The sequence below is a fragment of the Westerdykella ornata genome (genome assembly GCF_010094085.1).
Source record: "Westerdykella ornata strain CBS 379.55 unplaced genomic scaffold EI97scaffold_1, whole genome shotgun sequence".
NCBI lineage: Eukaryota > Fungi > Ascomycota > Dothideomycetes > Pleosporales > Sporormiaceae > Westerdykella > Westerdykella ornata.
In genome coordinates, this window is record NW_022986851.1 from 70,961 (window position 1) to 93,938 (window position 22,978).

A 22,978-nucleotide genomic window follows, 5' to 3' on the forward strand; every position below is an offset into this window, starting at 1 on the left:
GAGAATATACCCTTGGATATCTAGGAAACTGGATGTCAATCCACAGTTGACCCTCACGACGTCGGAGATTGTGCTTAGTAAGCCGGAGTTCCGAATGTCTAGGACAACCATCAACGCCAAGGATCTCGAATGGAGAAGCCGAGCAGACCCAAGAATTAGACGACTGACGCTGCGCTGCTCATCGCGCTCGTTACTTTCTTTCCTCATCTGCCTCGAAATGCTGCTACCACGGATAGCACCTACTGCCCTCCGGTTGCAGCCCCAATATGCGCACCAATGCCTGCGGAGAATGACTCCGCTACGGCATGCATACTCCACCGAGCAGGCCTCACCACCAACCGTACCCTGGAAGACTCCACACAGCATAACCTCATGGCCTCCGGAGCCGCTGATTCCACCGCCAAAAGAAGGCGAGATCTTGCTGGAGCGGCGACCAAACCGCGATCTCCCCCCGTGCGTTTCCCGCTATCCGTCCCCTCCACCAAGTCCAGACCTAGGACTCGACGCCTGTATGGGAGTTGATTAAAACTGATTATCAACAGTCTCCCACCCTTAATCCCCACCCAAGTCAAGCGCACCTTCCCCATCTTCGTCCTCGTCATGGCCGCGTCCATCTTCGCCTTCTTCAACTACCAAAAGCAAGAATCCTCCGTCGTAACATCCACGCTCTACGCCCTGCGCACCAATCCCGCCGTGAGGGAACAACTAGGCGATGAGATATACTTTGCCAGCAAATACCCCTGGATTAGGGGCGAAATCAATCAGGTTCATGGCAGGATAGATATTAATTTCTGGGTGAAGGGGACGAGGAAGCAGGGCCTTGTGAGGTTGAGGTGTAGGAGGAGGGGGAAGACTGGTTATGTGAGTCTTGCACCGGGGGTAGAAGGACTTTGTAGTGTGAGTGCTAATGAGGAACTAGTTTGTGACCCAGGAGTGGAGTCTGACCTTGGAGGACGGGACGGTCATGCAGTTGTACGATCCCGAGGGTAGTGCTATTGATCCATTCCGGGGAATGGGAACCGAGGATGCGGTATAGTCCTTGTATTGTCATTGAAGGTGGAGAGAGTGAATGCATAGCGCATGGGCTTCACAAAGCCTGCTGCATAGATGCCGGATAGCGAAAATTCGGTGTGTATTACCTTGTAGATATCTTCATTTGTAACAATGATGTGTAACAATATTCAGCATGTAAGACCGTCATCATCCCACGCCGTCCTCCCGAGATCATTATCCATGTGCGAGTATCAAAGCCAACAAGGGGAGAAACTATCGGTCCACATTTTCGTCTCATCTGAAGAAAATGCGACCAGGCTGCGCCATGAGATGACGCCCTTGGCAAAGACATCTGGAAGTAAATATGCCGGCTTCGTCACATTCGGCGTTGCCGATACATGGCAAGACGGCTTTGGGCTATCGACAGAAAGCTTTCCCGCGCCGGCGCGTCCTTTCGAATGACCACGCATTCAGCTAGACTATAGGTAAGATAGAGTAATTGTTGTGACTTTTTCAGTAGAGAGCATGTTGACGATGAAATGCATATTCCGTAGAGAGCTGTTAATGGCAAGGCCTTTGGGAACCAAGGGTCCGAAGTAGACGTCTCTGAGACGGAGCGACGATAGGCAGATTCGTGACGAGCTGTACAGGAATACGAAGGGAAAAGAAATTGCCATCTTTGGTTGATGCCGGGACGGGCGAAGTGTGCTTGTACATGTGTAGAGTTTCCGTATTGAGCATCCAACATCCGAGGAGGTTAAATACTATGTAGTAGGCGGAGGTCGTTGTGGCTGACACAGCCACGGCCAACTTCCAAAATCTTGGCGCTCGGCTCTCCATAACATTTTTTTCGTCAAGATGCTGACCGCGAAGGAATGAACTTCGGAGGATCCACCTGCATCAACTGCGATACGGCTAGGGCGGACTAGAAAAGGAACTGGGGAATATGGCCCCCGCCACACTTTCACCAGACGTATCAATATCCTCGCACACGCTTTCCGCTGCGTCCGTCCCGACCCAAATGGATCTACCGACGCCTACAAACTCACTCGCAAGCCTTCTCAGCTCACCATTCTCTTTCCTACAACCGAGGAAGCAGGCGCAGACATCGATACTTTCCGCTTCGAAAGATTTCCTCGACCATGTCGCCACTACGGTTAGCGAAACGCAGTCGCAGCGTCAACATGAATTGCGGCGAAAGCGGAAGCGCGCCAGGTACGACGACGCCGATGTGGGTGTTCTTAACCTAAAGAAGTTGCATGTGGATGGGTTTGCGATCAGTCAAGTCTTCGAGCAGGGACGCAAGATCTTGGACAGCGTGGTGGAGGAAGTCGAGTTGTCGCTTCCGCAAACGAATGCTGGAGACCTGTCCGCACCAGAGGACTCGGAAGAATTGAGCGAAGGGTCGGAAGCCCCCGGAGATTTCGCCAGTGGCTCAGACATCGAAGAAGGCTCTGAAGAAGAGGAAGACGAGGACATGTTGGACGGTAACATGATAGACGGCGAGGGGATTTCCGAGGATGACGAGGCTGAAGAAGCTGAGGAGGTGATCGAAGGCGCAGAGGACGGCATCTATGATGATGAGTCGGAGGTTTCAGGTGACGATGAGGAAGCACAAGAGTACCGTCCGGATCCGCACGGCCTCAACGATGGCTTTTTCTCTATCGATGACTTCAACAAGACGTCCGAGTTTCTGGAGCAGCAAGATGCGCGCGGAGAACCTGTAGATGACGACGACGAGGAGATCGATTATGACGCAGATCCCTTTTCATTAGGGAAAAGTGGGAGAAAGAGGGGTGCAAAAACCGAATCAGACGTGGAATCAGATGAGGGTGGGCCGACATTCGGCAATGTGGATCTGAACGCTCCAGAAGGCGAGAGCGATGACGATGAAGCCCTTGAAGAGGGCGACATGGACGGCCTAGGTGATATGGCCAATGCGAACAACATCATGTATGCCGACTTTTTCGCTCCTCCGGCAAAGAAGGCTGGCAAGAACAAGAAGAAGCGCGGGCGGCCTCATCCACACAATTTTCCGGAGAAGAAAGAGGAGGAGTTGGCCGGCGCCGAAGATGAGATGGAGAGGACGATGAATGCTGTCCACCGCGACTTGTTCGAGGATGATGATGACGCGGAATCAGAGGGCGAGCTCACTGACCTTGACCCTGCCGATCCGAAATCACGGCGATCAGCGTATGAGCGGAAACAAGCCAAGCTTGCAGAAGAGATCAGGAAGCTAGAGGCTGCAAATGTTGCAAAGCGGCAATGGCAGCTCTCTGGCGAAGCTCGCGCCGCCGACCGTCCCATGAACTCGCTGCTTGAGGAGGACTTGGACTTCGAACGCGCAGGAAAGCCCGTACCTGTCATCACAGCGGAAGTCAGCGAAGACATTGAAGCATTGATCAAACGACGTATTCTCGCAGGCCAATTTGATGAGGTACTTCGCAGACGCCCAGACGATCTGGCAACGGGGCAGACGCGCCGCGGACGATTTGAGCTTGACGACACGAAGTCGGGCAAGGGCCTCGCTGAAATCTACGAAGAGGAACACCTGCGCGAGACGGACCCCAACTATGTGGATGCTCGGGACGAGAAACTCAAGAAGGAGCATGCCGAGATCGAAGCTCTATGGAAGAGCATACGCGGGAAGTTGGATTCCCTTAGCTCCTGGCACTATAGGCCCAAGCCGGTTGTACCGAACCTCGAGATCAGGGTTGATGCTCCAGCGATTGAAATGGAAGACGCCAGACCTACAGCGGGCGGAGAGGTTGCTGGTGCAAGCATGCTTGCGCCGCAGGAACTCTACAAACCGGGCGATGAGAAGGACAAGGCGGAGATTGTTACCAAGGGCGGGCTACCAATCGCCCGGGAAGAGTTGACACGGGAGCAGAAGTTGCGGCGGAGAAGGAGAGAAAAGGCCAAAATCAAGAAGGCCAATGCCAATGCGCCGATCAAGGAGACTGCTGCAGAGAGGAAGACAAAGGAGAAAAAGCAGTTGCTTGGCGATCTGAAGAGGGGCGGTGTGCAAGTCATCGGGAAGAAGGGCCAGATCACGGATGTGGAAGGGAAGCAAGTGAAGGAGGGCGCGAGGGCTGGCGCTGGAAATTTCAAGTTATAGACGATGTTGTATGCATAGTAGCGCTGGATTCAATACGTCTATAAGTCGTGAGATCCTTTAGCAATCATGCTCCCATTATGCTCGTCGTCAATCATATCCCGTGACCTGCAAGCATGACTCGATACCAAAACATTCGAATGGCAATTCTTATTAGCCCGGCGCGTCTCCTTGCTCACCTCTTCGTTATCCGGTAGCTGGTTTTGCGTGAGTCACGGCCCCTCGCTGCGCCAAATCAGCACTCACAGAAAGATATTCTCCCTTGAGTAAATCTCCCTTTCAGGATCATCCTCCACCTCCTCCACCCTGAACATCTTCCTCGCCGTCTTCATAAACTGCAGATCCGCCCGTCTCCTCTTCTTGAAGCAAAAATAACACACCGTCTTCTCGCCAATCAGATCTTTCAGCGTCTGCTGAAGCAAAGGAAACGCGGGCTCGAAGTAAACGCAGTCGGCGGCGAGGACGATGTCCGGGTGACTGGGGATGTTGGACGGGGGCGGGGTGCCCCAGTCATAGATTGAGGCATGGACGGTGGAGGAGAGGGAGTTGAGGGCGATGTTGCGGACCATGAGGTCGTACATGGGGAGTTGGTCCGTTATGTGGAGAGGTTGCTTGAGGGAGGTGGAGAGGGCGAGGGCCAGGCTAAGGATGCATTCAATCGAGATGCTCATGAAATGAAAGATGGAAGTGGAGAAATGGACGATTAGGGAAGATGGATTGTTTGAACGGAATGGATATATTATACTCACCCTACAAGGCCGCCTCCAGCCCCTAATTCGACTCTAGCATTTCGGTCAGCAAATACGCCGTGCCAGCCAGCATACGCAGCGTTCAGTAATGACATACACTGTCTTGTCTGCTATGTCTTCACTCTTCTTAGACAGCATATATTTGCTCAGTACCATACCGGCCGGCCATAATTGCCCTCCACAGCCATTCTTCAAGTCCTCATGCAGTTTCAGTGGCGGCGATAATAGGCCGTCGAAATCGACTTCTGTGACCCCGGCGGGTTTGATTGGGGCAGGAGGTACCAGGTCCTCGCCGAAACCTAGCACTAGGTCTTCGTTTTCGGAGTCCGGCATGTTGTCCTTGGGCTATAAATATGGGAATGAGCGGTGGGGTGTGTAGACCTGTTGTGCATGTGTCTGGAAACGGAAATTTATTCAGGCGCAGTGTTTTCCTCTCTATCCCTAGCCGCCAACACCACATCAAATAAGTTCCAGGGAGTCAACAGCCAAACAAGCAAACATATAGATACTATCGTGACTGCACATGAGAATAATTCACCGCCTAATTATTAGTCAATGACTTTCATACAGTAGTACTGTGTACCTAGTAATATGAAGCACAGGCGTCCCTTCCGCACAAGGTCCGCCGGATCAGCCAATCATCGTGTGATTGTGCCTCCCTGAGTCTAGCCCGTCTAGACCTGGTCTCCGTCTGCAGGGACTCGTCCGTGCGCCGAAACCCCCAACATCTGGAACCAAAGATAATCTTCATAGACCGCAACTGACCGTCATTCTCCCTCGCTCCACACTCGTTTACATTCCTGGCTGCAGAGATGCAGTCTTCAGTCGCTACTGCAACCGTGTCGCCCCGGAAGAAGCAAAACATACAGAAAGTAGGAGTCTCTGAAACTCCAAAAGAAGAGGACCATGACCGCTTCTTCTGGACATATACCGAGGAACCGCACCGTACGAGGCGGCAGGCAATCATAAAGGCACATCCGGAGGTAGTATACTCTTCTCGCTCAACTGCCACCATTCGACTTATGTGAGATGTAGGTGACGAAGCTCTGCGGGCCGGAGCCGCTCACGAAATACCTCGTCGCCCTCGTCGTCTCCATCCAAGTCCTCTGCGCTTATCTCCTCCGCAATACCCCTATACTATCATGGCCCTTCCTTCTAACGGCCTACATAATCGGAGCGACGGCGAACCAGAACCTCTTTCTCGCCATCCATGAGATCTCGCACAACTTGGCCTTCAGGAGTCCATTGGCAAACAGGGTCTTCGCCGTCTTTGCGAACCTGCCCATTGGAATTCCCTACAGTGCCTCCTTTAGAGTCGGTGGCCCGTCCTGCAAATACAAAGATGCTACTGACAATACCATCAGCCGTACCACCTTACCCACCACAAATCCCTTGGCGTCGACGGACTCGACACCGATCTCCCCACTCCCCTTGAAGCCCTCTTCCTCGACTCCGTCCTCGGCAAGGCCTTCTTCTGCACCTTCCAGATCCTCTTCTACGCCCTCCGCCCCATGTTCGTATACAAGCTCCCCCTCACCAAAATACACGTCTTCAACATCGTCGCTCAATTCACCTTCGACTACGCCCTCGCCAAATTTGCCGGAGCGAACGGATTGGGCTATCTGATTTTGAGCTCTTTCCTGGCAGGCTCCCTTCACCCCTGCGCAGGCCACTTCATTGCAGAGCACTACGTATTCTCGCCTCCACCTCCAGAAGCAATGGATGCCGCCAACCGCATCCCTATCCCAGAGACTTACTCGTATTACGGACCCCTTAATATCCTGACGTATAACGTTGGATTGCACAACGAGCACCACGATTTTCCAGCTGTGCCCTGGACGCGATTGCCCGAGCTGAATCGCATTGCGCATGAGTTTTATGATGAGTTGCCCAGACACACAAGTTGGGTATATGTGATTTGGCAGTTCATTTGGGATAGGGACGTGGGATTGTGGTGTAGGGTCAAAAGAAAGGAAGGGGGAAGGAAAGTCGGTGGGAGCTTGTGGCGGGAGGATGAGTTGGGGGCGAATGAGAAGGTGGGCCCCATACCTGGAGTGAGGTAGAGATGCATAGAATTGTAGCTTGGAGACAAACCGATTGCATGTTTTGGATAGTATGTGTTTATGCGTCGCTGATAATGGGCCTTTATGGATCGCCGGCTGAAATTTGTACACGTGATATATTCATACAACCTTCCACGAAACGCCGTACATTTCCCAGTCCTATCTCGGTGCCGACACAGTCTCGGGCAATTCTTCAAATGAACCCTCCACCTCAGGCGGGGCCGACTCTTCCGGGTTCACGGGCCCTGAGAACAATTGTGCCCGCATCTGCTGCTCATCTTCAATCTGCTGTGCCGCCCATTGCTTCCAGTTCTCAAATGATTTGTCTTCCAGCTCCATGCCGATTTCGAGTGGACCTTTTCCGAAATATGCTCCAACATGCAGGGCCTCCTCCTTGGCTATTCGCCGCCGTACATCCTCAAGGTGTCTATGCTTGTAGAATTCTCGACGTGCAGTATCGTATGCGAGGGCCTTGGGGTATGCTTTGTGCTTCATGAGCCACATTTGACGCTGGACGACACTGGATACCCCTGTCAGTCTGACATTCCCGTGTAAACCGTCACAGAGCCCACCTTTCGCCATCCAGCTGCTTCCCCGGTTGTACAATGGTCGCCCAGTTGTAGCCCTTTGCATCATTCCCGCTGTCCTCCACTACCAACCGAGGCCGCGCCAATTCCCAGGGATGATCATTGAAGAAATCTGACCGCAACTTGTCCTCCGGATATGCAATTGGGAGCGGCTGAAACATTCGACTCGGTTTCTTCGCCTTACCCCGAACGCGCGGAGTCCGCTGGACAGGCCTCGAGAGAATTTCGCTCGGAGGTATATCGCCCACGATTTTGTACCAGGGCGGAAGCGCAGGGTCGCGCCGCGTTTCGACGAGGGCGCGAGCCGTCTGGCGGACGCGGAGGGCTCTGAAATCGTAGCGGCCCATGTTGGGGTCGCGCACAAGTGGACGGTATCCGTCGATAGGAGGAGGATGGCTCTTGAAGCACAAATGGTAAGTCGGAGGTTGCGGTGCCAGCCTCAAAGTGCTGCCGGGGTTTTGCCGGCTCGGAGAAAGTTTCCAACATTCATCACGACCGCCCGTTCAACAAGTCTATAATACTCGCCTCGCCTCCCGTCGTTCCGCTGTTGTTACCACCCGCCAATTGCGTCGTTTCAGCTGCTACGTCTGCTTGGAGCTGCCGTATGTCACCATCACACCGCTGCTGACACTATGAGTGCCATCTCATGTCCGTCTTGCGCGCCGTCGACGGGACGTCCTGCTCCGCCGCCGTGTCGAACTCCTCCCGGCCATTGCTTTCCTTCCTCTGTCCGGCTCTCCGGATCGAGAACCCGCGGCGGGGCTTCCATCAGAGCCCGGTAGCCTGGCCACCGCGACCATCGCCTCCTTCTCCCGACATGTTCAACAATTTTTTCATCCATGCGCTTGTACAGGCGGGCACTTGCCAGGAACACCAGCGGTACTTTTCCACGTACCGCGAAGTCCTTTCAAATGTGGGGAAGCATTCTAGCACCCCAAGGAGACACGGTGGGCATAAGGGGAGGCGGCAACCGAAATCGACTTTCCGGGGCCCATTTGCTAAGGTGAAGGAGTTTGCCAGGAATGAACTCAAGGCCCTGGTTGACTATTACGGGATTGAATTGAAGACGGGTCCGATGCCGGATAACAACGTAGAAGACAGCGGGCTGCTCATATGGAACATTGGAGACGATCACCAGCCGTGGCCGGTTAAGGAGGACATACACAAGACTTATATCGCAGAGTTGGAGCAAGAACTGGCGAAAAAGGACGATGCATCACATGACGTTCTCTATGAGCTCTACAAGAAGCTTCCGGCTCCCAGCGTCGCCTATCTGAAACTTGCCACGATCCGTGACCTGCTTCACCATCTATCCGTCGTGGAGCGGCCAGATGCCGTGTCCATGCAACGGTTTCTCGGCATACTTGACGATATGAAGTATGCGCATATTCACATCACACGCTGCGAATGGACTGCTGCTATCCGCTTCGCCGGTCGCTTCTTGGGGAAGGTTTCCGGTACAGAGCTGCACTCTGCGCTCCATGTGTGGCGGGATATGGAGAAGCGAGCCGGGATTCGCGGAGGGACAGTCACCATGAACGTATTGTTCGACTTGGCGGTAAAGGCAGGAAAATACACCCTAGCGGAGGCCTTCCTGAGGGAAATGCAAGCACGGAAGCTGAAGCTCCATCGTCACTTTAGGGTATCCTTGCTGTACTATTACGGGGTCATGCAGAACGGGGATGCCGTGAGGCGCGCATATCAGGAACTCGTGGCCGCTGGCGATATTGTCGACACGGTCGTGATGAACGCAGTCATCTCAGCCCTCATACGCGCCGGCGAACCTTCCGCTGCGGAGCATGTTTTCGAGCGTATGAAGCGGTTGCATGCCAGTAAAGTAAAACCAAGGCCCTCTCCCCGCAACTGGCGAGAACGCCGCCTGAATGGTTTGCAGTTGACTTACGAAGGGCGAAACGCAGCAGGAATTGGGGATATGGAGAAGCGGAAAGAACTCCAGGAACAGGCGTCTATTGCTCCTGATGCGCGCACTTACGGGTTGATTATCAGACATCATGCAGCCACTGCGGGAAATGTTGACCGCGTCTTGGAACTTTTGAAAGAGATGGAGCTCAATGAGGTTCCCATGGACGGCACTGTCTTCATTGTCATTCTATACGGGTTCAATACCTTCGGAGGCCTCAGATACTCCTCCTGGACCCTCGACAAACTGGAACGCGTCTGGAAACAATATCTCAATGCCGTACGAGACGGTGTTGAGAGGACATGGCTATCCCCCATGTCGGTCGTTGTGGCGCTGAAGGCGTTTAAACGGTGTGGTGATGCAGAGCGCGTATTGCAAGCTTGGGAAGAGGCTCGGGAACTATGGAAACCGAACCCAGATGAGCTTGATCGCGTCCTGAAGGAGTTGCGACGACTGGTGCCAAATCATCCGTTTTTCAGCGTCAATGTGTAACACGGCTTTGTTGTACTGTACATGTATATATAAGGGACGAGGGCATTGTTGCATATACTGGGAGTTGGATTTATCGCCTGTTTAACCAGCATGTGGTTACGGTATTGTTGAACTGAACCACAAGATTATCATATGGTCATTCTTGCAAGGTTGGCAGAAACAATCAAAAAGTGCAAGCCATTTCCATGACACTGTGAAATTCGCCCTGATGCATACATAACTTTGGCGATAAGGCAAGGGTTCGAAGATACCACACCATCTCTGAAATCATACCATCGGCAACAAAACAACAAACCCCTCATCGCGATACAAAGATACCAAACAAGGGACTCCCATCCTAAAGCATCACCCCACAACATCCGCCATGCGCCTCCTAAACATCGCCCTGATAGGCGCCTCCGGCACCATCGGCCTCCCGCTCCTAACCGCCCTGCGAGCCCACCCCACCTTCATCCCCTATGTCCTTAATCGCCACTCCTCCAGAAGTATCTACCCGCGTACCCGCGTCATCATGGTCCCCGACGACCTCTCCATTCCTTCCGTCGCAGCCCTCCTCGAGGACAATGAAATAGATGCACTCATCATCGCCATCGCGGGATCGCGCGTCCAAGAGCAGAAACGCCTCATTGAAGCTGCGTGGCAAGGTGGAGTGAAGAGGGTGATTCCGGCGGAGTTTGGGAGTTGTGACTCCGCGGACCAGAAGACGGTGGAATTGTTGCCGTTGATGGAGGGGAAGAAAAGGGTAAGGGAGTTTCTTGAGGAGGTGTGTGCGAGAGGGGAGGGAAAGGTTGGGAGGCCCAAGGGGAGAGGGAAGATGAGTTGGACGAGTGTCGTTACGGGGCACTTTTTTGATTGGGGGCTGGGCAATGGGTTTATGAAGGTTGATTTGGGGGGACGGAAGGCATGGGTTTATGATGGTGGAGAGACGAGGTTTAGTGCGTGTACCTTGGGATTTGTGGCGCAGGCTGTGCTGAGGGTGCTGGAGAGGGAAGAGCAGACGGAAAATCGAATGTTGTATGTGCATAGCTTGAGCGTAACGCAGAGGGAGGTCGTGAAGGCGGTGGAAAAGGTTCTGGGGGAGGGGTTTGAGGTTGTGGATGAGAGGTCCGAGGAGGCGATTGCGAAGGCGAGGGCGAGAATGTTGGAGGGGGATAAGGAGGCGGCGGAAGACGTGGTGGCCGTTTGGGGCATGGTGGCGAGTGATTGGAGCGCAAGGGAAGGATTTGCGAATAATTTGTTGGGGTTGGAGGAGGAAGTGTTGGAGGACGTGGTCAGGAGGGTGTGGGAGGAGCATAGGAGGAAGTAGGATACATAGGACGCGTGTTGTCAACTTTGTTCTCGAGCTGCGTCATGCAGGACTCAGACGTGTTGCCAACCCCATTTGCAATCGAGAGCCTTGCCCTAAACCCGCGAGAGCGGGACAAGCTGTCCCACAGTCCAAGTCAGAGATAGGCGGCTCACTGACTAGCATTCGCTTCATACAGAGGTTAGATACCCAGTTCCTGTTGGCAACAGCCTTCTATGGTGATTTATCTCATTACAGCAAAGGCAGTGTCACCTGAGCGTTTTGAATTCACTTTGTCGAAGATCAACGCATGGAAGAGTAGTTGAATGTCATTCCGAATACCTCGCCCAAGATAATTTACACGTAACAGAAACACCCCATCTCCTTCTGAGCATCTTAGTCTCTTCTCCTCTTCTGCTTCTCCACCATCTCCGGTACCCTCTCATGCGTCTTCTTCCCTTCCTCCTCCCTCCTCACCACCTGTTTCGCTTCCTGAATCTCCTTACTCGACATTCCCATATTCTCAAGATACTCATTAAAACTCCTGAGAATCTTCTCCAACCCGGTCTTCAACGCATTCCTCACCTCCTCCACCTCGGGCACCTTTGTCCTTCGCTCCTCCGGCAACGCCAGCGTCTCGAAGTCCGACCAGTGGATCTCCAGGCCCTGAAGATACGACTCTATCGACTTGATAGCGGAGGTAAAGACGCCGATGATGGTGGGGACCTCGTATTGGAAGCAACCGCCATCGTCTTCTTTGAGAGAATGCACGGAGAGATTGACGAGAATAGTGATCGCATTCAGAATCATCATCTGCCGCGAATACGGCGCGCCAAGCACAACCATATTTGCCGTGCGCTTGAAGCTGGGGCGAAACAGCCAACCCAGAGGCGTGCGCGCGAGCCCCTTCTTCCATTGCTCCCATGTAGATAGCGCTTCGGTGACCCCCTCACGACCCTTCTCTTCGCCTTTTTTTACCAGAGCTCGAGCATACGAATCTTGGACATTTTGCGGCGAGCTTTGCTTCCGCACAATATCACTGGCTATATTCTCGAACTTCTGGAGGCGGGTGACTGCTGGTTCTGCGGGTCCGGCGATGTTGCCTTCCTTCAGGGGTTGGACTATTCGGGGTACCAGCTGGATCGGAGCCGCGGGAGAGGACTGCTTCGTCTCCCCTTCAGGCTGCCAGTTAGGGTCTGTGGCTCTCCGGATACGGTGAATAATTTCGCGGATCTCGGAAAGGCAGACCGTGGTGATTTGCGTCCACGTAGGCGCTTTCCTGCGGTCATGCTCTCGGTATATGGTTTTACGGCGGTCGTCAAAACGTTCAGTGATCAGGGCCAGCTCCCAGAATGCCGAAGTCCTGTTGTCCTCTTTTCGAGACTTAAGACCGTTGAGAAGACTTCCGTTGGGGTCGCTTGAGTCGGCTGTTATTGGTCTTCCTTTCTTCAGAGGTTTTAGCGCCATGAACACGTCTATGGTCGCGTTGGTGAACTCCCAGAGAAGGAGAAGGAGCAACCCCTGGAGGAAGAAGACGGAGACAATGGTGATCAATGGATTCAGGCCTGAGGGTCGTGAGGTCTTTCCAACAGAGACGAAATTCTTCATAACAGAGTAGTATGGCTCCCACAGCAATTGGCGGAATCCCAGGAAGTAGACGAACATGCCAACGAAGAAGGTCCATACTAAAGTTATACCAGCCGTGGGCGCAAGCTTCACCATTCTCTGGAAAACCTGGATTTCCGGTTCCAGCTGAGCGGACGCTCCCAGAGACGGCCGAATCTGATCGTAGTCCGCCCACACATGACGGATTGTCTGACCGAAAGCCAAGGTCCAGAAGAGGAACCGCAGGAAGATCGGTCTCTCATTCAACCTGCTCCTTTCGTACAGCTTCCCTTGCTCTGTGATGCCCAGCCCAGCCGACCCAGCTTTTGTCCAGATGCACACTTCCGCAAAGAAAGCGGCCGACAGGAGATACGCAACAAGTGTGCCTACGGTTCGCCGTGATAAGACATGCGTCCAGAAAGTATCCATAGGAGTCTGAGTATTCCGCCGTCCGATATGCATATGCGCCACTCGCATCAGATAGACCACTATAGCGGGAATGAGGAGGAGAAATGTCCTGATGCCCGTGAAGCTGATTGGGAACAACGTCCAGAAGATACTATGCCAGCCGGTCATAAGAATTGCGATACCATAGCAGAGTAATACCGTACAGAAGGCGGCTCGGACGAACCGCCTATGCAGGGCGGGCATCATGAAGTCCCGATACGGTCGTGGGGTTGTGGGAGCCATGGCAAAGGTGCGGGCAGACGTAACGGCAGGTGGGTGGGGGAAACAAATATGGATTGAACTCGCTTTTATATCATGGCAGCGGCGAAGATCGTGTCTGACAGTGAAAGTCACGTCTCTTGAAACGTTGGAGCTATTGCTCTGTCACGCTGTGAACAAGAAAGTACGTTCGTTCAAACAAAGCTCACCTGCCAAGCCAAACATGCTCGTCGGCGTTTCTTTTCACCGAGTACCTGTCTTACATAATCTGCGGTCCATGGTCCATGCGTGCACGGGTCTGCGTCATTCGGCCGGGGCACATGCAACGACCAGGCGGCGTCGGGCCCAGGCTTCCTCCATCTCGGAGTTGATGGCAGGACGACCAGCTGTTTACAACACCGCAGCATACCTCCCCAGCCATGTCGTTCCAGCGCTCTTCCGACCTAGAAGCGCAGCCCACCACCTGGCGCCGCGAAGATGACCCCCAGTATGCCGATGATCCCGAGTTCCGCGACTTCGCACAGCAGCTATCCGACAAGCTCTTCTCGCTCACTCGCAATGTCGCACATCTTGCAGACCAGATCGCTATTCTAGGGACAAAGCGCGAGACCGCACGGGTACGGGAGCGTGTCCGTGAGATAATCGACGATACTTCGGCCAGTTTCAAGGACATCGGCGAGGGCTTGAAGAAGATCACGACATGGCCGGACCTCGGGGTATATGACTATCTGCACAAAGCGAGGGGTGACGCTGAAGTGCTAACCTGATTTTAGCCCTCCCAGAAGTTTACCCAGTCAAAGCTGAACCGCGAGTTCAAAGCCACTCTTACGGAGTTCCAGCAACTGCAACGCCAGGCGATTGAGAAAGAGAAGGCATCAGCGTCCGCAGCACGTGCAGCATTGCAAGAGCAGACCTCGCCCACTGAAGAAAGAGGAGGTTTCGAGCAGCAGCAGGACCAGGAGCAGCTACGGTTGGCCAACCAGGATGAAGTCGATTTCCAGGAATCGCTGATCATTGAGCGTGAATCCGAGATCCGCAACATCGAACAATCCGTTGGCGAGCTCAACGAGCTGTTCCGTGACGTAGCGCATATGGTCCATGAACAAGGCGAGCAACTGGACATCATCTCAGAGAATATTGAGACCACGCATGACGCCTCGCGGGGTGCCCACAAGAACCTTGTACAGGCGAACAGATACCAGAAGAATGCTCGCAGCAAGGCCTGCATTCTGTTGATTATACTGACTATCGTCTTGACCATCATCATCCTGGCGGTTGTCTTGGACTAGTTCTCAGTTTTTCTGTTCGATCGGAATCGTGGTCTGCATTGTCTTAGATGTTATGGGCGTTGCACTGGAGTTGGCACTGATTTAGGCCTGATATCCTCGGGTTCTGGACCGCGGTGTCTGGTTTGCATAGCGGTAGCTGAGCCTAATTGTTCATATTATACCTTTACAACAGGACATACTCTTACACTCTCTTTTACAAACATTAATCGTGGCCTCATAGTCCCACGAATCGTAATATCCTCGTCTTGATGCCCTCCCAACTATTCAGCTTGGGCCGCACATCAAGGTAGAAGCTCAACTCCTTGCCCGCCTTCTTTTCATCCTTCCCTGCGTAAAAGTCAATGACATATTCGACCTTCTTACCGCAGCGATCCACGACCCAGTCGTGCCGATCGAATGGTGGCTGGTAGCCCAGAAGGGTATTCCACCTTGCGCGAGGTGTGAGCGACGTCGCAAGACCCGAAAACGACGCTAACCGAGGGCCGCCGCAACTACACATATCCATCAGCAACCCATCAAGCCGGCTAAAGATTCAGAAGGCAGTCCACATACGCTTCGGCCCCCCTCCCCTTCTCCCACTCCTTGATCTCCTTCCACGCCCGCTCATTCACCGCATTGTGTATCGGCACAATTGTCTGCATGTCCCTCTCATTGGGATTATAACTCTTCCGCTTCATGGCATTGAAGAACATCTCCTCGGACGGATAGATCCAGTTCCCCGTTTTCTTATCCGCGCCTGTGTCTTGTTCATTGTTTGGCGGCGCGTTGCTCGGGATGTGGTCTAGTGCGCGCGGTATTGTGGAGACTTCGCGGTCGGTGCTGAGGCCTGACCGGGAGGAGGAGGGGATTCTGGGGGGGATTGAGGGGCTCTGGTCTATGTTTGAGGAATGGCAACCCTCGGCTTGGAGGGGTGAAGGTGCTGCTGGCGCTGATGCTGCGGCGGCATTGGCTGTGGGTTGCGCCTTTTGAGCATGCTTTAGCCAGGCTTCGCGCGTTTTGTGGTCGACAGGGCAGGCGGCCGCGGGGTCCGAGTCCGGTGGTGGCATACTGTCTGAAGTATTCTTTTTCTGTCCTACAGTGATTGCAATAGTGGACGTCCGATGGCCGTGGATGATGGCATTCAACTCGCATCGGAAAAGTTGCGCTTGGGCCAGGACCTCGGGAGCGACCAGCCCAGCCCCTTGCCTTTCGTTTGATTGGCTGTTTGAAGCCAAACCACTGGACCCTGGACTAAAACAACGCCCGTCGATTTGACCTCCCCGCAACAACAATACCGCTCCTCTCTCCCCGTCCGTTCCTCCCTCCCTCTCAAACCTCGGACAGAGGAAGCTATATTCAAAATGTCTTCCTCGGAGGTATACACAGCCAGCACCACCGCCCCCGTCAACATCGCCGTAATCAAGTACTGGGGCAAGCGCGACCCAAAACTCAACCTCCCCACCAACTCGTCCCTCAGCGTCACCCTCGCTCAATCCGACCTGCGCACCCACACCACCGCCTCCTGCAGCCCTTCCTACCCACCTCAGGACTCCCTCCTCCTCAACGGCTCCGAGCAAGATGTCTCCGGCCCCCGCACCCAGGCGTGCTTCCGCGAACTCCGCGCCCTGAGGAAGCAGCTCGAAGATGCGAACCCGGAGCTCCCCAAGCTGTCGAGCCTCCCGCTTAAGATTGTCAGTGAGAATAACTTTCCCACTGCAGCTGGTCTGGCGTCGTCGGCGGCAGGCTTCGCCGCTCTCGTCCGCGCAATTGCGAATCTCTACGAATTGCCCTCCTCGCCGACAGATCTGTCGCGTATCGCGCGCCAGGGCTCCGGTTCAGCCTGCCGCTCCCTATTCGGAGGATACGTAGGCTGGGAACAAGGTTCTGCAGCCGATGGCTCCGACAGCGTCGCCTTCCAGGTCGCGCCCGCCTCGCACTGGCCACAAATGCGCGCTCTCATTCTTGTAGTGTCTGCCGCGAAAAAGGGCGTCTCGAGTACCACGGGTATGCAAACCACGGTAGCAACCTCCTCTTTATTCCCCGCCCGTGCAAACGAGACTGTGCCCAGGAGAATGAAGGAGATGATCTCGGCGATTGAGAACCGGGATTTCGAAGCCTTTGGCAAGTTGACCATGATGGATAGCAATTCCTTCCATGCTACGTGCTTGGACACGTACCCGCCCATCTTCTACCTCAATGATGTGAGCAGGGCGGCTATCAAGGTGGTGGAAGCGATTAATAAGAAGGCGGGCAGGATTGTGGCGGCCTATACGTTTGACGCGGGGCCGAATGCTGTCGTTTATTATCTTGAGGAGAGGGAGAAGGAGGTTGCCGGTTTGTTCAAGGCGGTGTTGGGGGAGAAGGATGGATGGCAGGGTGAGAGAGGCGAGAGGGTGCAGAGGGATGCGGAAGGGTTGGAGCACATCAGGGAAGAAGCGGGCGTGGCATTGGAGTTGCTGAAGGAGGGTGTAAGCAGGGTCATCCTCACGGGAGTGGGAGAGGGACCCATCAAGACGGACCAGCATTTGATCTGAGCAAGCAAGCGTCTCTTGTGATGTAAAAGGAAGAACTGTGGTATCCAACTAGCGTGCTCCTGAAAAAGTAGCCCCTTAGCCAAGAACAAGAATAATATATAGACATTGACACACCCTATGCAACGCCAACCCCCGGGTTCTTTCGCCACAATCCAACTCAGACCCTAATACCCAGCTCCCTCGCTCTCTTACAATTCGGCATCTCCATCGTCCTCGCCTTCTGCATCTTTTCCATATCCGTTGAGAACCACCCTTGCGCCTCTTGCATCAATGCTTGCTTGGCCTGGTACTCTCGTTCACACTGTGCCGTCACGATTTGTATATATCTTCCCTCGGCGACTTGGTCCAGAGATTGCCACTTTCTGCTGTTTCTCGCGCCATAGTCTTCCACGTCGACCGGTTTCACATAGTAGGGAACTTTGAGTGGATGCGATGTCCTGGATTGCGTGTAGGGTGCTTTGGGGCCGTCGAAGATAAAGGATGGCGTTGAGGATGTGGATCCGCTGAATAACGACGAAAGGAGTGGAAGGATGAAGAGTAGGAGGAGCGGTAGAAGAGATGAGAGTGCTGAGAAGAAAGAGGGCTGTTCTTCCGACCCCGGAGGCTGTGCGGTTCCTGGTCGTCTTCGCGGGCGACCACCGCCGAATTGGTGGATGCGGATGCCAGGGCCACCGCCCATGTTGAAAACGAAAGCGGGGCCGGTGTCGAAGATGCCACCACCTGTGCCGATGTCAGCATGTCATTGAAATGGGCCTGGTAGGAGTAAGTAAACATACCGAACGGTCCACCCATACCGCCGCCAAAGAACTGCTTGAACAGGTCCTCCGCTGATATCTCCTCCTCAAACATTGGTCCTGCCCTTTGTGCGCCCCCTCCTCTTGCGAAATTGCTAAATGGCGAGGCGCCAGCCGATGCGCCTCCACCGAATCTGCTATCAGGGTCCCCGCCAAACCGGTCGTATTTGGCCTTTCTATCCGGATCGGACAACACTTGAAATGCTTTTGAAACCACTAAAACTCACGTTAGACTCGATTCTCCAGGAGCCTCACACATAGCAGCAGAGACTTGTCTCCGTCAAAGCAGCCAAGGGAACGTCGACAACATACGCTTAAACGCCTCATCCGCACCCTCATAACCATTCTTATCCGGATGCGTTAACAGACTTAACTTCCGATACGCCTTTTTGATATCGGTCTCCGTGCACGTCTTTCGCACCTCTTCCAGCCCCAGGATCTCGTAATACGCCGTCGGTGAGCAGCGCTTGATCCTTATGACAGCCGCTTTTTGCTCGACGGTGAAGGCTCGCCCAGAACTGCCGTCGTGATGTTGCCGGTGTCTGGCCTCGCCGTTGGGTTCCGCGCCTGTGGTTTTGGCAGACATGCTGGGGTGCGCGAGACGGGTGTGTCGGAAGGGGAGGGGGTTGATCTCTAGGTGGTGAGGCTTGAGGCGGGCTGTGTGAGGGCCACGCGGGCCTGAATAAGGTGGGGAGAAGACAGCAATAGGAACGGATTCCGGGTGCGGAATTAGAGGAATTCGGGCACGAAATGAGGGACCGCAATGGTGATGTTTTTCGGTTTGTGTATGTTGTCGTCAGTTCGTGTTGAAGCCACGAACATAGGAGTGTCTGTTTGGCACAGGCTTGGCGTGACCTACTAAAGATTTACTCCATGGGCTCTTGCTGAATGATAATACCTGCACCACTCAATGTCATCTGGGACAAATTGTTGTCCTAAATCAGCCAACGCGCATTATGGCTGAGAAACCGTCCGAAGATGGCGTTTTTCAGACGCTGCGGAACTGGGGCGGTATGGGTTGTCTCTCTCATTGATCCGTCCTCACGTGCCGTTCCATTCATCCACCCAGCTCGAATCAATCAACACATGCTAACAATAAGTTTTGTTATGTACAGAAAACCCGGTTCCGCCAACACTGCTAGCGACATTGATTACTGCCCAGCACTTCCGGCCCTTTCAGCCTCTCCCTATGATATTCCCTCCAGTCTTGTTATTCTCGAGTTATCTCAACTTAGCACAGTTCAAGACTGATGCGGCTGGTATCACGGCCGCATGGAGTGGATTGTACATGCTATTGGCTATGCGAAGGAAACAGGTACGGAGGATCCGTTTCTCGACACCATGTTTTCTACTTTCCGACCTAACGGGTCTCTACAGCAACTGAAGAACAAACTCACAGTACGGGGCGTCGTCCGCGGCGCATCGTTGGGTCTTTGCGCCGTCAATGTTGCTGGGTGTGGTCTCGCGTATGTACTTGGAAAGACAGAAAAGGAGTCCGAGAATAGTGCATGAGCAAACATGACGGGACAAAAGTGTACCATCATTCTTTCTCAGCCTCGACCGCCACTTAAACTTCCAGAAAACTGACAATTGACGACCAACGATTCCCAAAGGGGGGGATCTAGGCGGATCAGGGTTTCGGTCTGGTCCATGTATTATTACCAGTTTCAGGTTCCAACGCCTAGTGCTGTACAACGATCATATGCCATACGAACATCGCCAGGCCCTTCTATCTATAAGAATGGGGTATAACAGCGCAAGCCTCATTCCACAAGCAATTACCATGCATCGGCCCACCCTTCCTCCTCGTCTTCATTCTGCTTCTCCTCAACTTTCGCCTTTTCCACCTTCTTCGGCGCCACACCAATTTTCCTTGTCCCCGTCGTCCCGGTTGTATTTGACCTCCCCGCTATACTGGGTCGTGCGGTCTTCGTCGCTCCAGTGCTCTTAGAGAGCCCCTTTGGCAGAGGGCTCTTCAGAGGCTTCTTCGATGAGGACTGTGCTGCCAACCAGCCTGCGAAATCCGGCTCTCCCTTATCGTCGAACGCGGTAGTAGATGAACTAGCCACAGTAGGTGCAACGGGAGCCCAAGGGTCCTCGTCTTTTGTTGCGGTAGAGTCTTCCTCCCCGAAACCGCTCCAGTCATTACTAAAATCTTCTACATCGTTAAAATCTGCGGCGACGTCGGGGGATAAGGGCGAAGACTTGTTGAGTGCCATGCCCCGTTTCGGCTGCAATGTGACGGCCGCGGGTTTTGCGTTTTCTGTTACGGTAGAGGGCGAATTAAGTGGGGCAGAGGAAGAGCGAGAAACTGTTGTGGCGGTACCGTTGGCACGTATATCTCCACTTGCGGCGCTCAGCTTGTTGGTGAATGACGAAATGGCCCAGCCGGCCCAGGAGTTTTCCTGGGCTGGGGTGCCCATTCGGGGTGCACCTGAGCCCGTCTCTGCTGTGATTGAAGGGGATGGTAGGGCGGTGTCAGGCATAGATTGTGTGTATTTGCGAATACGGGCGAGATAGATGTCCAGAGTCTTCTGAGCTTGATCACGAACAAGTCTATTACATGATATTAGCAGTTGCAGGAGGGTTGAAGACTAGTGAATGTTACTTTTCCTTGTCGACTAGTGCCGGACACATGACGGGAAGTAGTTTGGTTGCACAGTCGTCCTCTGAATAAAGGTCAGCCGTGGCGGCAAGTGCCAGGAGTGCTGCATTTCGTGCGTGCACGAAGGGATCTCTTAGTGATCGTGAAAATGCCGCCGAGAGGACTTTTGCGCGATTCTGAAGGACAATAAGAGGACTGATCTTGTACTTGCGAGTTGGACAGACTCACATTGGCGCCAAGGTTGCGTGCTATTTTTCCCAAGCAGATAGTTGTGTTGGTACGTATTCCAGGTTGTTCGTCGTTCGCTGTTTTGGCAAGGTATCGCAGGAGTTCGCCATTGACTATTCGGTCAGAAAGCTTCGGTACCACGGTGAGTACAGCCTTGACGGTCTGTTCGCGGACGACAGGGGCGACGTCAGTGAAGCCGGTGACCTGGTGCTGTCAGTATATGGAATCGCAGCGTGTGGGGATCAACTTACCATCTGAGGAAAGATCTTGTCGTTTACAAGCTTCTGCGGGAGATGATCAATCATCAAAGGGAGGTTGTCAAGTAGACAGACACGAATTGCGCGATCAGGGTTGGCAAACAGTCGTACCACCACTGGCGTGATCTGAGCTTCATATTCCTCATCGGAAAGGTTGGCTCCAATTTTCATGACTGTGCTGAACACCTTAGCACCGCCACCACCGAATTCTACAGATTTCAGTAGCTCTGGGAGGACTTTCATCTTGAAGAACTCAGCAGGAAAGTCATCTGCAACATCGTCAAGCTTTCTATGAGAGTGTCAGCAGGTGTCGAGGCAAATAGGTTGTAGAAACTCACCCGAGTAGCTCATCTCTTTCCGCATCAGCCTTTAGCCCTAGATTTTCGATGTCTTCCGTGACCCGAATCAGCGGTGTCTGGAAAAACCCTCCCATGCGTTTGCCTTGGTCAAGAAACTGAGAGACACTCATGCGTGCCTTAGGATTTGGATTCAGAAGTCGTTTGTAAGACTGATGCATGCTCGGAGGTATACTCTTCATTTGGCCGAGCTGATCACTGCCGTGAAAACTGCCATTAAAAACTTCAAATATAAGAGTACCCAGGTTATATGAGTCAACGGCATGGGTAGGGTTCTGGCGTATGACTTCCCATCCACTTTTCGCGACCTCTGGTGGCATGTACCGTCCTGAATCCGGGATGAGGCTTCCACATGCCTGTGCAATTGTTGGTAGATCTCCATGTAGATTACAGCACCTTCTTACTTACCGGGAGCACAGCATCTTCATCTTTCATAGAGCTCAGAGCCTCGAACCCGGCAAGCTTCCACTCGCCACTCTCGCTGAAGAAAATCGAGGAAGGTCGAATACAACCGTGTATTGACGCGGCATCGGTATTAATGAACTTCAAGGTTTTCTGCTCGCATGCCATGAGTTTGTGCTTAATGCCGTCCACAAACTCGGAGACTTACAGCAATATTATGGAGGCCCCATTTTATGGTTTCTTCTGATAAACTCTTCCGCTTTACATGCCAGCTGAGCGGACTTAGCCTCTCTGTCGCAATGTAGATCCAAGAGTCGGTCTGCTTCGTCTCAGCTAACAGCCTAGCAAGACACGATAATCTTTTCTACCTCCACCGTATCGAGGACTTTCACCACCCCTGGATGCCGCAGCGTTCTCAATTTCCGTACAGCGTTGCGTGCGAGAGGCAACCGAGATCTATTCGCATTTACGTCGAATGAAAAGATGCTGCATTTTGAACCATCTTCCTAGCATAGGTCAGTCAGATACAGGGGCCAGAGTAGAGAAGAGAAAGAACCAAGGAAGGAGCCTTTACTCGTTTTGTGCCATTATGTAGGGTCCAAAGCGCATCGTCAATATCGACGCGATCTCCGAAGCTGTAGCCAAACGCGGGACCCTTGGAAATGGCCGATGCCACCGCTGACTTCAAAAAGTCCATGAGTATTAGAGAACCGATATTTGCGCGCAGTGAAGAAATGTGTGAAGGCAAATATTCGCGGCGCCGACTCCTTCTGGTATGATGCCAAGCCCTGTTTCAATGATGGATGATGAGGCCAACTTGGGGTTTGTGGAGCGGGAGGAGCTCGGGCCCTGCTAGTTCAACAGGTGGAGGGGTAGAGTGCGCGATCGGCTAGCGAGACGCATCACGTAACGAGGCACATTAGCACCCAGGTTCAGCTCAATTTGCTGCATAATAACTTATCTACGCTATATAATAATTATACTGTTAGAAGTTACTTTTTATAAATCTCTGTACGCGCTATAAATTCTAAATTTTAGCTTGCGAAAATATATTGTTG

The 22,978-nt window shown here is 53.3% G+C and overlaps 14 protein-coding genes across 14 annotated transcripts; 8 read left to right on the forward strand and 6 right to left on the reverse strand.

The window, feature by feature from the left end:
• The first annotated feature begins 141 nt into the window (after positions 1-141).
• Positions 142-1,308, forward strand: EI97DRAFT_428671 (DUF1783-domain-containing protein). The gene is made up of 4 exons (XM_033797263.1): positions 142-453; positions 543-861; positions 920-1,128; positions 1,186-1,308. The coding sequence occupies exons 1-3, from the start codon at positions 218-220 to the stop codon at positions 1,034-1,036; spliced, it is 672 nt and encodes a 223-aa protein (XP_033658120.1). The 5' UTR covers positions 142-217; the 3' UTR covers positions 1,037-1,128; positions 1,186-1,308.
• Positions 1,309-1,796: 488 nt separating this feature from the next.
• Positions 1,797-4,305, forward strand: EI97DRAFT_1137 (Mpp10 protein). The gene has a single exon (XM_033792984.1). The coding sequence runs from the start codon at positions 1,940-1,942 to the stop codon at positions 4,109-4,111; it is 2,172 nt and encodes a 723-aa protein (XP_033658121.1). The 5' UTR covers positions 1,797-1,939; the 3' UTR covers positions 4,112-4,305.
• EI97DRAFT_428674 (uncharacterized protein) lies at positions 4,180-5,363 on the reverse strand. The gene is made up of 4 exons (XM_033797264.1): positions 4,955-5,363; positions 4,858-4,890; positions 4,355-4,750; positions 4,180-4,305 (listed from the first exon to the last, which is right to left on the reverse strand). The coding sequence occupies exons 1-4, from the start codon at positions 5,188-5,190 to the stop codon at positions 4,284-4,286; spliced, it is 687 nt and encodes a 228-aa protein (XP_033658122.1). The 5' UTR covers positions 5,191-5,363; the 3' UTR covers positions 4,180-4,283.
• A 238-nt stretch (positions 5,364-5,601) lies between these two features.
• Positions 5,602-7,033, forward strand: EI97DRAFT_428675 (sphingolipid delta4-desaturase). The gene is made up of 3 exons (XM_033797265.1): positions 5,602-5,840; positions 5,893-6,171; positions 6,222-7,033. Exons 1-3 carry the CDS (start codon positions 5,670-5,672, stop codon positions 6,918-6,920), a joined length of 1,149 nt encoding a protein of 382 aa, XP_033658123.1. The 5' UTR covers positions 5,602-5,669; the 3' UTR covers positions 6,921-7,033.
• On the reverse strand, positions 6,954-7,935 carry EI97DRAFT_428676 (mitochondrial ribosomal protein). Its single transcript, XM_033797266.1, has 2 exons — positions 7,493-7,935; positions 6,954-7,440 (listed from the first exon to the last, which is right to left on the reverse strand). The coding sequence occupies exons 1-2, from the start codon at positions 7,852-7,854 to the stop codon at positions 7,080-7,082; spliced, it is 723 nt and encodes a 240-aa protein (XP_033658124.1). The 5' UTR covers positions 7,855-7,935; the 3' UTR covers positions 6,954-7,079.
• Positions 7,856-10,102, forward strand: EI97DRAFT_1552 (uncharacterized protein). Its single transcript, XM_033793285.1, has one exon. The coding sequence runs from the start codon at positions 8,154-8,156 to the stop codon at positions 9,918-9,920; it is 1,767 nt and encodes a 588-aa protein (XP_033658125.1). The 5' UTR covers positions 7,856-8,153; the 3' UTR covers positions 9,921-10,102.
• EI97DRAFT_1553 (isoflavone reductase family protein) lies at positions 10,103-11,344 on the forward strand. Its single transcript, XM_033793287.1, has one exon. The coding sequence runs from the start codon at positions 10,285-10,287 to the stop codon at positions 11,224-11,226; it is 942 nt and encodes a 313-aa protein (XP_033658126.1). The 5' UTR covers positions 10,103-10,284; the 3' UTR covers positions 11,227-11,344.
• A 172-nt stretch (positions 11,345-11,516) lies between these two features.
• Positions 11,517-13,649, reverse strand: EI97DRAFT_428678 (uncharacterized protein). The gene has a single exon (XM_033797267.1). It carries the CDS (start codon positions 13,498-13,500, stop codon positions 11,602-11,604), a length of 1,899 nt encoding a protein of 632 aa, XP_033658127.1. The 5' UTR covers positions 13,501-13,649; the 3' UTR covers positions 11,517-11,601.
• A 143-nt stretch (positions 13,650-13,792) lies between these two features.
• Positions 13,793-14,946, forward strand: EI97DRAFT_428679 (t-SNARE). The gene is made up of 2 exons (XM_033797268.1): positions 13,793-14,192; positions 14,250-14,946. The coding sequence occupies exons 1-2, from the start codon at positions 13,896-13,898 to the stop codon at positions 14,763-14,765; spliced, it is 813 nt and encodes a 270-aa protein (XP_033658128.1). The 5' UTR covers positions 13,793-13,895; the 3' UTR covers positions 14,766-14,946.
• On the reverse strand, positions 14,650-15,870 carry EI97DRAFT_428680 (cytochrome c and c1 heme-lyase). The gene is made up of 2 exons (XM_033797269.1): positions 15,318-15,870; positions 14,650-15,256 (listed from the first exon to the last, which is right to left on the reverse strand). Exons 1-2 carry the CDS (start codon positions 15,809-15,811, stop codon positions 14,980-14,982), a joined length of 771 nt encoding a protein of 256 aa, XP_033658129.1. The 5' UTR covers positions 15,812-15,870; the 3' UTR covers positions 14,650-14,979.
• Positions 15,871-16,034: 164 nt separating this feature from the next.
• Positions 16,035-17,394, forward strand: EI97DRAFT_428681 (diphosphomevalonate decarboxylase). Its single transcript, XM_033797270.1, has one exon. It carries the CDS (start codon positions 16,106-16,108, stop codon positions 17,276-17,278), a length of 1,173 nt encoding a protein of 390 aa, XP_033658130.1. The 5' UTR covers positions 16,035-16,105; the 3' UTR covers positions 17,279-17,394.
• Positions 17,391-19,047, reverse strand: EI97DRAFT_428682 (DUF1977-domain-containing protein). The gene is made up of 3 exons (XM_033797271.1): positions 18,385-19,047; positions 18,055-18,288; positions 17,391-17,998 (listed from the first exon to the last, which is right to left on the reverse strand). Exons 1-3 carry the CDS (start codon positions 18,656-18,658, stop codon positions 17,436-17,438), a joined length of 1,071 nt encoding a protein of 356 aa, XP_033658131.1. The 5' UTR covers positions 18,659-19,047; the 3' UTR covers positions 17,391-17,435.
• EI97DRAFT_1671 (uncharacterized protein) lies at positions 18,808-19,717 on the forward strand. Its single transcript, XM_033793397.1, has 4 exons — positions 18,808-18,859; positions 18,932-19,083; positions 19,188-19,387; positions 19,450-19,717. The coding sequence occupies exons 2-4, from the start codon at positions 19,029-19,031 to the stop codon at positions 19,582-19,584; spliced, it is 390 nt and encodes a 129-aa protein (XP_033658132.1). The 5' UTR covers positions 18,808-18,859; positions 18,932-19,028; the 3' UTR covers positions 19,585-19,717.
• On the reverse strand, positions 19,474-22,776 carry EI97DRAFT_408673 (ARM repeat-containing protein). The gene is made up of 9 exons (XM_033796649.1): positions 22,495-22,776; positions 22,289-22,426; positions 22,129-22,239; positions 21,927-22,073; positions 21,501-21,874; positions 21,157-21,451; positions 20,906-21,109; positions 20,681-20,853; positions 19,474-20,628 (listed from the first exon to the last, which is right to left on the reverse strand). Exons 1-9 carry the CDS (start codon positions 22,615-22,617, stop codon positions 19,851-19,853), a joined length of 2,343 nt encoding a protein of 780 aa, XP_033658133.1. The 5' UTR covers positions 22,618-22,776; the 3' UTR covers positions 19,474-19,850.
• Positions 22,777-22,978: the final 202 nt, after the last annotated feature.